Below are 14,818 nucleotides of genomic sequence, written 5' to 3'. Positions count from 1 at the left end.
TTAAGAATTTAAATCTAACAGCCTTGTTGGTAAAAGTAGAATGATTGTCAAATGAAGGTAATCAGTCTCATTATCATAATTAAATGTCCCACCCATATCATGAGAGTAGATTGGTCAACTGGTCACCCTTGTCAAATCCACAAGTAGGTGGATTTGCATCTTCTTCCAGAGATTTTTTGAATCATTCATTTTTGATGCAGCCTCAACATATCTACATTTAGAATTTAAGTTGGAGCTCTATGTTTTAAAATTTTCAGTGGCTTTTCTAAATATCTCAGCTGCTGATTTATTTAAGCAGTTGGTATGCCATGCTGAGAACTGCGAATGTAAGCTGTATATGATTACCACCATTATCTCTATGTTGACTGGAGCAGGCTCCTGATTAGCCAGTGGAAGATTTATCTTTGTGTGTATAGCCAAATGAGGCAGAGTTTGTTCAGAGGTTGTTTCAGTTGCAAGCCGGGAGCGGTTTGGATTGGAAGAGTCTTGTTTTGTAAGTATAGATCTTTTGAGTGAAGAGACGAATGAGATTTTTAATTCATGTTTCTGGCATATTTCATTTGCGTTAATGTAGACAAAGTGAATCATTGGGAATAATGGAGTTACAATGATTATAAATGATTAATTCATCTACATGGTGATTCTTCACTTCTTAATTAACTTTTAAAATGGTTGTTTTGCTATAGCTTTCAAATACGGTTAAGAATTTTATTTTTTTTGGCATGTGGTCTTAAAAACATTTTATGGAAGAACCAGTCTGTAATTAAAAGGGACACAAAATGCTTGAGTAACTCAGCAGGTTGGGCAGCATTTCTGGTGAACATGGATAGGTGATGTTTCAGGTTGAGACCCTTCTTCAGGCAATTAATTGAGTTGTATCATATAACTTCTATTAAGTGATCATCTTGATATTGTATGTAAACTCTGGGTCTTGAATTCTCATCTGATTTGGTTAAAAAGAACAGAAATCCTGTTGAGTCATCTATATACAAAATTCACAATTTGAACACAAACAGTTGTACAAGTCTAGACACGAGCTGAATTTTACATGATAGTCTCTCACCACAAATGACCTTGTTCAAACACTCCTGGCGTTGCCTGATGTTTAATGAAATGTATACTGTCTGCTTCCTGTGTCGATTGAAGACATTATTAGCTTTCCCTTTTGCAAATTCAGCAAAGGTATGTTCAGTTTTGGACTTGTTTTTAAGAACTATTTGTAAGATGAGAGGAGGGAGGTCAATTATAAAAGTTTTCCAAATCATAATTTAAAATGCCTAGATAATAAACGCGTTTACAAGATGTGAAAATCTTCAAAAGTGTAAAAGGGAAAGTCAACACTTTATCTTCCTATTTCTGAGTATACAAAAAAAATCTATTTGATCTAATTGAATTCTGAGAAGCATAAATGGATTGATTGAGAAAAATGTTTAACACATTCTTTATTTTGTGTTTAGTATTTATGATATTTTCCTTATTTTATAGCAGCGGCCTAAAACATTATATCTTCATGTAGATTTTTTATTAATCAGTTTTTATACAAGTGTTGAAACCTACCAAAATACCTGTTGTTATTTGTATTAAAATTGGATGAATATTTAGAAGGATTGTCAGTGCAAAGCCAAAAAGATTGAGACTTCCAATTATGGACTCTGTAACTTTAAATCTTTCTTCAACAAATACTTGCCTGGCCCCTCGGGTGGACAAATCGATGTTGAATACTGAGGATGTTTTCCAGTACTTTTCCCAATATTAACCCTTTCAATTACCCGATAATTGGTGGGTTATTTTGATTGATTCCCATTTCAAAAGCTCTTCATTTGTTGTGATGCATTTTGATCTGAGGTCATGAAATGAGTGTGTATAAAAGCAAATGTATTGTATATTTCCTGTTCTATCATTGCAGACTGGTTGAATTCCACACGTACCTCAACCATTGGAGACCTGGTATTTATTTATTTGAAGAAATGGGTGACACTCATGTAGATGACTTTGTCCTCTTGGGTGAAAAGTGCCCATTCTCTTTGAACGAGAAGCTTTTCGATAGATTGTTTGATGATTGGGAGGTGAGTTAAATCATTTAAATTAAATAATTGATGTTGATCCACTGATGTTAAAAATGTTTTCACTGATTGCTCAATGCAACAGTAAAATACTGAACTGTACACCAGGTAATGAGTATAAAAGCAAGGAAAATGTGGACACTAATCGCACCTTCAGGTCAATTGGCAAAGGATCAAATTAACTTGTAATCCCATTGTTGAAGCAGTATCTTCTAGCCCATCTTGAAACCCGGAATTAGGTCAAGCTTTTACTTTGATGCACATTAGCTCAAAATGCTCCTGCTGTGCTCCAAATAAATCTGACTGCTTTTTAAGGGTCCAAGTCAATAATGTCCCTCTACCCACGTGACTTTTCTTTGTTCAAGCACTGTATTCCCATGGGTTACAGTTGACATCTTTAGACTTCTTAGTCAATGGGAGTGTTATGGTGCGTTGTCAGTGTTTTTGCTCTCCTGAAGTGCCTTCAGTTTTAAATTGGTAACGAAAGCTTGGCGTGGAAAAGGTCTGTAAGTTGTTTAAATATTTGTTACAGTGGAGGAGAACAACAGTTACTGCTGATGAACTGTGATGTGGGAAGCCTGAGGGAGAATAAACATTGTCCTTCTGAATTTCACATCAACCAGGGACTTAAATATTAAATCTGTGCACAAGTATAATCATAAGGCATAGGAGCAGAATTAGGCCACTCGCATCATTGAGTCTGCTCTGCCATTCGATTGTGGCTGATCTATTTTTCTCCCTCTACCCCATTCTCCTGCCTTCTCCCCCATAACGTATACTAATCTAGAACCTATTAATCGCAACTTTAAAAATATCCAGAGATGGCTTCCACAGCCATCTGTGACAATGAATTCCACGGATTCACCACTCTCTGGCTAAAGAAATTCATCCTCATCATTCATCCTCATCGCCATTCTAAAGGTATGTCCCTTTGATTTGATGGTGTGCCCTCTGGTCCTGGACTTTCCTGCTACTGGAAACTTCCCCTACACTCTATCTAGGCCTACCTGTAAAGTATAGTCTTGCACAGATGGCCTTTTCCAAAAATAAACTTTATTGAGAATATTTTAAAAATGTACAAAACGAGAACAGTGCAAAACTCTCAGCTTTTTCAAACATTGTTGTTATATTTGGTGGTGTTTACAATCTATTCTTATACCAAGCACCCTTGCCACTCATGTTCCCCTCCCCCCATTTTAACTGTATGTTGCCCTGTACCTAGATTTGTGATCTGATAATATCAGAATGCCTTTGACAAAGGAAATTAGTTCACGTGTGAGTCATTGCACAACTCTTATTTAAAATGGAATATAATGGTAGGCTGTGCTATCTGCCTGAATGAACTGTGATCAAATTATAAGCTGGTTTGAAAATGGTAAATTTATTTTGGATTTTCGTCACGTAGCGTACATTAAATTTTCTGTCTGGTTGTAAATTTAGTGGATATCAGGAACTGCAGATACGGGTTTACAAAAATGTTTCAATTTAATATTAAGGATGAGGGGAGACCTCATTGAAACATACTGAATAGTGAAAGCCCTAGATAAAATGAATGTGGAGAGGATGTTTCCACTAGTGGGAGTGTCTAAGACTTAGAGGCCATAGCCTCAGAATAAAAGGACGAACCTTTAGAAAGAAGGAATTTCTTTAGTTAAAGTGTGGTGAATCAGTGGAATTCATGCAACAGACATCTGTGGAGGGCAAGTCAATGGATATTTTTAAGCGGAGATTGACAGATTCTTGATTAGTAAAGATGTCGGGGGTTATGGGACGAAGGCAGGAGAATGGGGTTGAGAGGGAAAGATAGATCAATCATGATTGAATGGCGGAGTAGACTTGATGGGCCGAATTGCCTAATTCTGCTCCTGGATCTTATGAAGTCCAAAGGACTACATGCGCCCATATGAAGATGTGGTGCTGTTCATCAAGCTAACATTGGTCATGTTTGGAGTAGCGTAGCAAGCTGAAGGCGGGTCAAGGTGAAAGTGGGACAATGAGTTAAAATGATGGGTGACTAGAAGCTTAGGGTTGTCAGACTCTGTGTAGTGCTCCACATAGTGGTTGGCTATGTCTGTTTTTTCTAATGTGGAGACCACATTATGAGCAGGAAATGAAATGCACCAAACTGGATGAAGTGCAAGTGAAATGTTGCTTGTTGCGTCCCTGAATGTTGGAAGAAAATGTAAATTAAAAATATTTCGTGTGATTAACGATGTCTGCAGTGTTGAACGTATTATGTATGTAGTATAAGTGCACTCGGAACCTAAATTGTAACTGAAATTGACTCGGTGGGTCAGTCAGCATCACTGGAGAACATGAAATGACACCCCTTGTTCTCTGAGGGTGCTGTCTGACCTGCTGAGTTACTCCAGCACTTTGTTTGTTTTGTAAACCAGCTTCTGCAGTTCCTTGTTTAGTTTTGAGATAAAGCGCGGAAACCGACCCTTCGGCCCACCGAGTCCGCACCAACCAGTGATCCCCGCACATTAACACTATCCTACACACACTAGAGACAATTTACTATTTTACCAAGCCAATTAACCTACAAACCTGCACGTCTTTGGAGTGTGGGAGGAAACTGAAGTTCTCGGACAAAACCTACGCAGGTCATGGGGAGATCGTACAAACTTCGTATAGACAAGCACCCGTAGCCAGGATCGAACCCTGGCCTCTGGCGCTGTAAGGCATCAACTCTACCGCTGAGCCTATCCCCCTAGTATCCCATCTAATTTGTAACTGAGTCTTTCTGGATTAAAAGGCAAATTGCTCCGCTGGTTGGTATTTCCATTCATAGTGCTATAGGTAAGGGTTTGTGGCAATTTTAAGATTGTAAAACTAATTAGCTATTTCCTGCCCTTCACAGATTATAACGGAGGACAATGACCCTTTGAAACATTACAAAGATGCTTTTGATGCAGAATTTGGGAACATTGCACCTGTTCTTCAGGGGAACAGCTGTATCATGGAATCTTTCCACATTGAGAAGGTATGGCTCAGTACGATTATCCATAGGAAACGGGCCCTTCGGCCCACCGAATCTGTGCTGACCAATGATCACCTGTACATTAGTTCAGGTAATAAACACTAGGGAAAATTTACAGAAGTCAATTGGTCTACAAACCTGCAAATCTTTGGAATGTGTGAGGAAACTGGTGCACCTGGAGAAAACCCACGCGATCACAAGGAGAATGTACAAACTCCATACAGACATCACCCATAGTCAGGATCAAACCCGGGTCTCTGGCGCTGTGAAGCAGCAACTCTACTGCTGTACCACCGTGTTGCCCCTTGGTATTTGGCAGCACCTTGGCCATCTCCCTAAGAGTGCATTGTTGAAACAAGGAAACAATTAACAAAACCAAAACAGAAAATGCTGGCAGCATCATTGAGGAGAGAAATGGTTGACATAGAAAAATAGGTGCAGGAGTAGGCCATTCAGCCCTTTGAGCCAATCATGGCCGATCATCTAAAATCAGTACCACATTCCTGCTTTTTCCCCATATCCCTTGATTCCTTTAGCCCTAAGATCTAAATCGAACCCTCTGTTGAAAACATCCAGTGATTTGGCCTCCACTGCCTTCTGTGGTAGAGAATTCCACAGATTGACAACTCTCTGGATGAAGAAGTTTTTCATCATCTCAGTCTTAGTCCTATATGGCATTAAGATTGTCGGAATTTTAAGAAGCAATGAATACATTTTTGAGGGGGAGGAAACTTGCACGTGGGAACCAAACTGTGTTACGTAATTTAGTTAAGAAATATATTACATTGCAGAACCTTAATTCCTTACTCTGCACAGCTTGAGTAGTGCCTAAAATGGGTAGTTTACGTCTATTAGTAAAGGAGTGAGAATGGGTAATTAAATAGTTGATAAAGTTCATGAAAATAAAACTAGATACAGCAAATGTGAAATTAAAATGGCGTTGAAACACTTGGGTTAGGTGGCATCTGTGGGGTAAAAACATAATCAATTGAGCCTTTAACCTGATCTATTAATTCTGTTTCTAATTCTAAAGATCCTGCCAGAGCTGCAAAGTATTGCCAGCATTTATTGTTTCTGACATAAGATGGTAAAGAGAGCACTTTAAATTCTGGGTCAGTGAACACTTTATAGTGAGAGGGGTTGAGGCAGAGAATGAGAAATCTGGCTGAAATGAAGTGTTGGTAAGAATTATAAGTCTCCTTGTTAAAGTGTGAATTAAATTGTTTGTATAATAGGATTATAAACTTGTTGGGGATCTTAACACAACTGTTAAAAGAGCCATGGGGGGGGGGGGGGGGTGCTGAGGCGCGGAGGCTCCCTGTGCTAACTATTGTCGGCACCCTGATATTGTCTTTAACATTGACCGATGGGAGAATAATCCACAGGACTTCCCAAAAAATAATGAATTGGTAGTTTTTTGTCATGATTGTCACTTTATTTTTTTTAAACTTCCTTGGCATTTGGGTTTGGCAAATCTGCTGTTTCCTGGTGCTGGCTCAAAGGGCTGAATGGCCTACTCCTGCACCTATTGTCTATTGTCTGGCTTTCATTAAGACCAAGTCTGCTCTTCCAAAATCAAAACTCTGCTCCAGCTCTTCCCCAGTGGCTTGTACCAGGTCCTGGGAAGATGATGCACAGTAATCTCTGGCCGATTCCACTCGCTCTTGATAATTGTTCAATATCCAAAGGTTAAATTTGCAAGATATTCTGCAGCTTTGAAATCTCAGAATAAATGTAGTGTGTTGGAGATGATAGAAAGCCCTACTAAAATACGTAAATTGTTTTTGATAGTTGAGCATTGAAAACAAATTGTTTCCCACAAAATCTGTTTTAGAATTGTTTCAAATAACCAGATACTACTTTGCTGACATTCTCGCAGAATGCTGGTTAATAGACAAAAGGACACAAAGTGCTGGAGTAACTCTGTGGGCCAGGCAGCATCTCTGGAGAACATGGATAGGTGACATTTTGGATCAAGACCCTTTGAAATGAAGAATGTGTGCGGACTTGAAACGTCACCTGTCCATATACTCCAGAGATGTTGCCTGACCTGTTAAGTTACTCCAGCACTTTGTGTCCTTTTGCTGCCATTCTCCTTGGATAAACTGTGCTTTAATCTATATTCCTCTCTTGCTCTGTAGATTTCAAAATATCTACCACCCAGAACAGTGGGCTATCCCTGGCGATTGGCATTCAGCACCTCCGTGCATGGCTTCAGTCTGAAAACCTTGTACCGCAAAGTAGCCCACGCTGACTCGGCAGTACTGCTGGTCATAAAGGATACGTGTGGTCAGGTGAGAGAGAGGTGAAGATAGTGCAACTTCCTCCTCTGATGTACACGGCCAGCAAATGCTTAACTACCCTGTGTCTATTACAGGTGTTTGGTGCTTTGATTTCACATCCCCCAAAGCCGAGTGCCTATTATTATGGAACGGGAGAAACCTTTCTCTATACTTTTAACCTTGATTTTAAGGTATGTCTATCACAGCCTTGTTCTAAACATTTGTATCTATGGTAATGTCTATATAGATTTTTTTTCTTAATTGATTTTCTCCTTGATGGATACACGTACAACTGTGCAGCACAGGAACAGGAACTTTGGTCCACAATGTGTTTCAAACTGTGTGTGTGTGTGTGTGGCATCTCTTACCTTAAAATATGCCCCCTGCTCTTTGAAATTTTCACCCTGAGAATAAGGTCTGACTGTCCTATCTATTCCTCTTATTGTTTTATGTACTTTCATTGGATCTTCCCTCTGCCTCCAATGTTCCAGAGAACACTATCTGACTTTGTTAAATCTGTCCTTGCTAATCCAGGCAACACATTAGTGAATCAGTTTCATTCAGATCTGTGGCAACTTTTTGCAATTGTGATATACACCCATGTTGGGGTTCCAACCATGGACGTAGTTATATTCGGGCAATTTAATCATGGGGTGGATCGTAACCGAGCTTGTGGTTTTCAGCTATTGGATGAGAACTCTGCCATTGCACTGCTCTCAAATTGCCTTTCTGTGGCTTTCCATGGAGACTAGAGCTCGAACAGACTAGATGCTGGTATCCGAGCTCTGTTACTGAGCATGAAAATAACAATGCATATCCTTTTGTCATGTGAGATTAACTTTATTCAGAACATTTCTAATTGGGTGCAGTCTGATTTTAAATTTTCTTTTATTTTGCACATCAATCATGAGTTTTAGGTGACATCACCTGACCACACGGCGCGGCTTTAAATGGCTGCGGACTTGCTAGCACCCGCTGGAGGCTTTGACTTTGACTTCGGGAGAGGAATGGAGAGCAGGGGAGAGACAAGACTTTGCCTTTCATCACAGTGAGGAGGAGATTCACTGTGATGGATGTTTGTGTAAATTGTGTTGGTGTGTCTCTTGGTTCTTTTCTTGTATGGCTGCAGAAACCAAATTTCGTTTGAACCTCATGTGAGGTTCAAATGACAAATAAACGGTATTGTATTGTATTGTATTTCAGGTCAGGACCCTTTTTTCAGTTTGAAATATGGTCACCTATCCATTTTCTTCAGAGATGCTGCCTGACCCACAGAGATACAGCAGCATTTTGCATCTATCTTTGGTATAAACCAGAATCTGCATTTCTTTGTAATTACATTATGATTTTTAAGTGTCGCTCTTCTGAAGTGAGACTCTAGAAGATAGGGTTATAATTTTCTTGGGTTTTGATTACTTGTTGTGTTGGGAATGAAGTTGTAGCATACATTGGTAACAATATTAATACACTTGGAATAATTATCAATTACACAATACTTTTAGAGGTGCTTTGTGACCTTAATGAGGCAAAAGTTGATGCCAACCAAAAAGAGCAAGCTGCAACGGGCAACAACCGATCCATCTGGAACCTTTCCAGTGTTGGGGATACAGACTTTGAAGGGTGGCCATGTGTGGTAAAAGAACTGCATGAGTACAGGAGAACAGAATTTGTGTTCTGGAGAATGTTACACAGAGATGTGTAGAGTGAGACCGGGTGGAGATATGTATACAAGGGTGAGTATTTTGTGTTCATGAATGGATGCATAAGCATCAAGGTGTGTTCTCCAGTTCACGGTATTGATGGGCGAATTGCATGGTGTTGGGTAGGATACAACCAATAGGCTTTTGGGATGGTCTCAAATGATCCACTTGATCCTATTTGCAGGAATGTTGTTCGACGGCCTGACGTCAGTGTATCAGTTTACACTCGCACTTTATTTACTAAGTGTTATTAGTGTTGTAAAAATGTGAAGGTCTTTAGCTTGTCATAGCAAGAAGATTGGTTGCATCTATCTTTTTTTGTCTCTTTAAATTAAAGATTCAATGGCAGCTAGATTAAAAATCTGTAAAATAAGGGTCCCAATTTGAACAGCTGCTGAATTTGAAGAACCTGGGAGTAAAACTCCACCCCACATTTGCTTGCACACGCACATTTACTGTTTAAATGCTGACCATGTAAGAAGTGTGTTTCAAGAGGTCTCCGTTTGATTGGTACAAGTGGTTTTGGTGATATAGATTGGTTTGAGATGTAGATTGATCAAGAAAGTAGAAGCCGGCGTGGTCCAAAAGTGGCAAACTGGTTTAAGAATTGGCTCAGTTGGGGAAAAAGCAAAAGCTAACAGTTGACCAGAAATTTGGTAAGTGGGACTGATCTAGAATCCTTTGTGATTTTATGCTCATATTTAACTGGGGCATATGGGCCACATTTAATTTGTTGTTGATTTTTATCAAAGTGTAATTGAGAAAGGAAGTTCATGGTTGCAGGAAGCTATCAAAGGGCTAATTTGGTAGGCACAAAAGGGGCAAATGTAGAAGATTAGAGGGCAGACAAAACGAAGTGGTTTGGAGGAACACAAGATCTTGAGTGTATGGCCCTACAATATGAGCACATTTAAAAAAAAAAACCAACACAATTATTGTCACATTTGTCCTGAGTGAAGTTCCTTTCATGAAATAACGGGCTTCATTTCATTATTTTTCTTTTCACAGATCTTCCAATGGACTGGAGAGAATTCTTTCTTTATTAAAGGAAGTTTGGACTCGCTGGCATTGGGAGGTGGAAGGTATCTTGGAAAATAATTTCTGCCTTTTGGGTGGTAGGGAGTTGTCTAATAGTTCAATGTGCCTGCAATTGCAATTAAGTTGGAGGAAGGGTAAGGTAGTATCTCAGAGGCTAAAACTGGGGATGACCAAGGGAGTAAGCTGTAAATAAGATGATCTGCAGATGCTGAAAAATCGATGGTAGACAAATTTGCTGGAGAAACTCAGAGGGTGCGGCAGCATCTATGGAGCGAAGGAAATAGGCAACGATTCGGCCCGAAACGTTGCCTATTTCCTTCGCTCCATAGATACTGCCGCTCCCGCTGAGTTTCTCCAGCAATTTTGTCTACCTAAATAAGATGCTCTGATCAATGAGTGAAATGGGAGCAGTTGGAGAGCAGGAACTGACAGAAACGTTGCAGTTGCAAAATGTAGCGCTTGTATAGCTGCTGCCGCGGCACTAGACACGGGTTCGATCCTGACCTCTGGTGCTGTCTCTATGAAGTTTGCATGATCTCCCTGTGAACGCACGGGTTTCCTCCGGGTGCTCCAGTTTTCTCCCACATCCCAAAGACGTCTGTAGGTTAATTGGACCATGTAGACGACCACTAGTGTGTAGAGTGGTGAGAAAGTGGGATAACATAGAACTAGTGTGAACAGGTTATTGGTCGATGTGGACTGAAAGGCCTAAAGAATAATTAATTCAAAGATGTGCCCGGTAAGTCACACTGGGCATCTCCTGCCCTCCCACAGGAGGGTTGAGGAACAAGCTGAGCCAATATCTTCACATTGTGTTTTTTGATTTTTTTGTCTTTGGAGTGATTTCTGTCTTTAATTTGTGTATGGTGATGTCCTTATTATTTATTTTACTCCGACTATATGTTTTTTCTCTTCTGTTAATTTCTGTAAGGTGTCCTGGAGACTTTGAAAGGCGCCCAAAAATAAAATTTATTATTATTATTATTAAGATTTTATTATTTTTTAAACCCAGCTGATCGGGGAATCTTTAAAGTATGGTGAAAGCTTTGGTGATAAGTTTAATGTTTCTCTTCTGTTAAGTGGACATTTTGGCTTGTGGTTGGATGAAGATCTCAATCATGGAAGAAGCAATCCCTGTACAACATTCAACAACTCCATTCTGTCCAAAACTGAAGATTTCATGGTGCAGGATCTTGAAGTGTGGACATTTCGATAATTTTGTGTTAATGTCCCGTGTTTACCAGCTGAGTATGTGCTTGAGTATTGCTTGCCCGAAGCATCTGGGGAGGGTGGGGGATGCTGCATCAAATGGTCTAAGGTCCATTTCCCCCACTTGTGGACTAATTCAGTTATAAAGGACAGGACCTGCCATTCTGATTTTACACAAGGTACAGTATCTTGTGTGCAGCTGGGCGTATTAATATAGTGAGGAAGGCGAGCCTAGAAAATGGCAAATTAACCAAGTATGTGAGGTGATGAAACCTTGCCACCAGTAGCTGAGGGCTCCCTGATAGTGTTCTGAAAATAATGCTTTGCACTGCCAAAGTTAAGGTGGTTGTAATTTTAAATGCTGAAGCATTAGCTTGCTTCTGGAATACCAATCTGCTCACGTAATATCCCGATGTATTCCAAGCAAAGCATGGGGATAAAACCAAGTTTACCTACTTGCACTTTGCTACTACCTTGTCACTGTGTATCTGCAGTTTGTACAGGAACATTTATTTAATACACCGGAATGAGTCTATGTTTATTGCAGCCTTGATCTGCTGCTGCTGCCTTGAGAACTGTGGATTATCAATTGTGGATGTCTGTGGTGATGTTAATAACTTCATAGTAAATACCTTATTGTAATCACAAGTATAACTGGATTGCATAAGATCTAAAGTGTAGGTGATTTTAATGTTTTGAACTGCAGTCATGACAAAGCTGCAGAAAAATAAAATTCTGGCATTAAGTACTATAACCATACTGTGGATTAATATGCTGCCTTTCTGATGCAAATTGGGCGAATAATCTTGCTGTCACAATTTTTAAATGTTGAGTCCATTGCCAACATCTGGTAGTATCTGGAGTAACTCAGCAAGTCGCACAGTATCTGTGAAAAACTATGGATGGGTAACGTTTTGGGTTGGGGCTCTTCAGTCTGAAGAAGGGTTCCAACCTGAAACATCACCTTATCTATGTTCTCCAGAGATACTGCCTGACACACTGACTGAGCTTTTTGTGTCTATTTTCAGTTTAAACCAGCACCTGCAGTTCCATCCTACACATTCTCCAGAGATGTTGCCTGACTATTAAGTTACTCCGGCATTTTGTAAACCAGCATCTGCAGTTCCTTGTGTCTCCAGCTAGTAAACGTGCTTTACTAAAATAGTAACAATTGCTTGCTTCGTGACACAAACCTAGTTACTATAGTTTTGGATCAATGACTTTGTATTTAAGGTAGGGACCCTCTCAATAGCTGAAATAGTTCCTATTTATATTGAGCTGCAGAGTTACTGCGCTATTGATGTACCAATCTAAGATGGTGCTTAGTCCAGTTCAGAAGCCAGCAATTAATCCTTTTGGTCTACAAGATGCTACATAAGTGATATGGTAGTCTGTAAGACTCTAAGTGTTGATGGTATTATACTGTGTTTTTTTTTAATGGCTTGAGTGAAGGACTGCAGATGTTTCAAAGGTCTGTTTATTGTCATGTGTGTACAAATTAAGGTACAGTGAAACCCGATTGCCATACTAAAAGAAGCAACAAGACACACAACTACATAAAATTTAACATAAACATACACCACAGCGGATTCCCCACATTCCTCACTGGGGTGGAAGGAAAAAGTCTAATCATCTTCCCTCTCTATTCTTACCCCACAACACGCGTTACAATAGAGGTAGCATTATTAGGAGACATCAATCATTCTAAGGTAGATAAAAATGCTGGAGAAACTCAGCGGGTGAGGCACCATCTATGGAGCGAAGAAATCTGTGACGTTTTCGATCAAGTCCTCGTCTCCTCCTCTCTCCTACTTCTTAACTCAATCATTCTAAAGTGAGCTTTCCCAGGCTGGTCTGTCATCCGACTTTATCGTTGAGCCCTATCCCTTTGGCACCTTTGTGCTTTCTTCCAGATGATTCCACACAATGTAAATTAAAGGTACAGTGAAATTCTTTTTTTTTGCATACAGTTCAGTAAAGTATACCCAAGCACAATCTCCCGATCAAAGATCCTATAGCGGAGCAAGATAGACCACTCCTGCTAAATGCAATGGGCTGACGTGTAGTACGCAACGGAGCAGAAGCCTTTTATTCCATCCATTTCAGTGACCCGACCCCACCCGCAGTGTAATCAAGTTTGTGTTAATAAATTAAAATTCTGAAAATGAGAAGATTTTTACCAAATAACTTTTATTTTTACGAGGATGTTTCCGTAACCGGCTTTCGTCTCCGCACTAGTATTCTATGGGGTTTAGGATAGTTCCATACAAATTAAATTACCCATTACCGTACTACGTCTTTTTCGTCGAGTGGACCATCTTGCTTGCTTGCTATAGGATCTTTGCTCCCGATGAAGTAGAACGTGTATAGAAATCAAAGATTATAGAGGAGCTCCTCTATAATCTTTGATAGAAAGAGTCCACTGTGGCGGGGGTTAAGGGGAGCAGGTTTTTGGCGACATTGGTCCACTCAGACTCAGAGCGGCGCCCGATCCAGGCAAGCCCCAGGCTTCCCACCGATGCAACTAGGCCAGCCCAGGGCTTCCCGCTGCCGCTTAACCATGAGACTCAGGGTTAGAAACTCGGGGTTCCAACCCCCGTCCATGAAGCCCTCCTGCAAAGCACGGGAGGACACCGGTCCTTGCTCCTCGCGCCGGTTATCGTCGTCGTCGACCCCCTCCTCTCCGGTGGTCGTGGGGCGAGCAGGGGGCCGGGCTCCGCGGCTTCCAGTTACAGGCGGCGGCCGGAGGCCCTCTGCACTCTTGCCGGCCGGGCCCAGACCCCGGCATTGCGGACGGTAGATGTCGTACTGCCCGGCGGAGTAGCTGTGCGGCATCTCCATGGGTGACTGTGGTTGGCGGACGGTGGGGAACATTCCGAATAGATTTGCAGATTGACTCAGCAGTATGGGCCGCCCCGGCCCCACTGCTGGCCGCCCCGCCATCTGAGAAAGCTCATTGTTCTGGCCTTGTGGAGACGGAGTCCTCCGGTAACGAGGACCGAGGACCATTGCTCCTTGTGGAGTGGGTGGCTCTGGACGCGGAATCTTCAATTCTTCTATCATTGGTGCTGGTGGAGTGGGTGGCTCTGGAGACGGAGTCGTCCAGTAACGAGGACCGAGGATCACTGCTCCTTGTGGAGTGGGTGGCTCTGGACGCGGAGTCTTCAATTGTTCTATCACTGGTGCTGGTGGAGTGGTTGGGAAATGTTCAGATGGTACCACAGCTCTGGATCTGTATTATCCAGACTCTGAAATAGTTTTTCAATGGCGCGAGGTCCCTTTCTAGACACAATATCAATTAGGCATCTTGCCTTGTTTTTGGTTGTTTTATTTACTTGACGAATCTCTTCACATTCAGACTTGTTTATCACGTCTGCGTCCAGCATTCTATCCATTAGATCACCAATGACGCCCTCGCTGAGGCCATTCACCAAACCGTTCCTCAACCTTTCCAGCTTCTTGTCTGCAGCTTCCATCTTCTCTCAGTGGATCACCAAACAAACTCCTCTGTACTGGCACAGGGTAAGTAAAAATCAAAATTGC

General features: G+C 41.1%; 1 protein-coding gene across 1 annotated transcript in view; it reads left to right on the top strand.

Moving 5' to 3' along the window:
• The window catches only part of LOC116988327 (nuclear receptor coactivator 7-like), a 43,428-nt gene extending 31,399 nt beyond the window's left edge, over positions 1-12,029 (top strand). The window contains exons 11-16 of the mRNA XM_033044922.1: positions 1,907-2,066; positions 4,927-5,049; positions 7,188-7,340; positions 7,424-7,519; positions 10,037-10,110; positions 11,147-12,029. Coding sequence (XP_032900813.1) covers positions 1,907-2,066; positions 4,927-5,049; positions 7,188-7,340; positions 7,424-7,519; positions 10,037-10,110; positions 11,147-11,282 — 742 coding nt within the window. The 3' untranslated portion in view covers positions 11,283-12,029. The remainder of the gene's footprint in view (positions 1-1,906; positions 2,067-4,926; positions 5,050-7,187; positions 7,341-7,423; positions 7,520-10,036; positions 10,111-11,146) is intronic.
• Positions 12,030-14,818: the final 2,789 nt, after the last annotated feature.

Source organism: Amblyraja radiata, chromosome 27, assembly GCF_010909765.2.
Source record: "Amblyraja radiata isolate CabotCenter1 chromosome 27, sAmbRad1.1.pri, whole genome shotgun sequence".
NCBI lineage: Eukaryota > Metazoa > Chordata > Chondrichthyes > Rajiformes > Rajidae > Amblyraja > Amblyraja radiata.
Note: the sequence above shows the minus strand (reverse complement) of the source record. Positions and strands in the feature narration are given on the sequence as shown.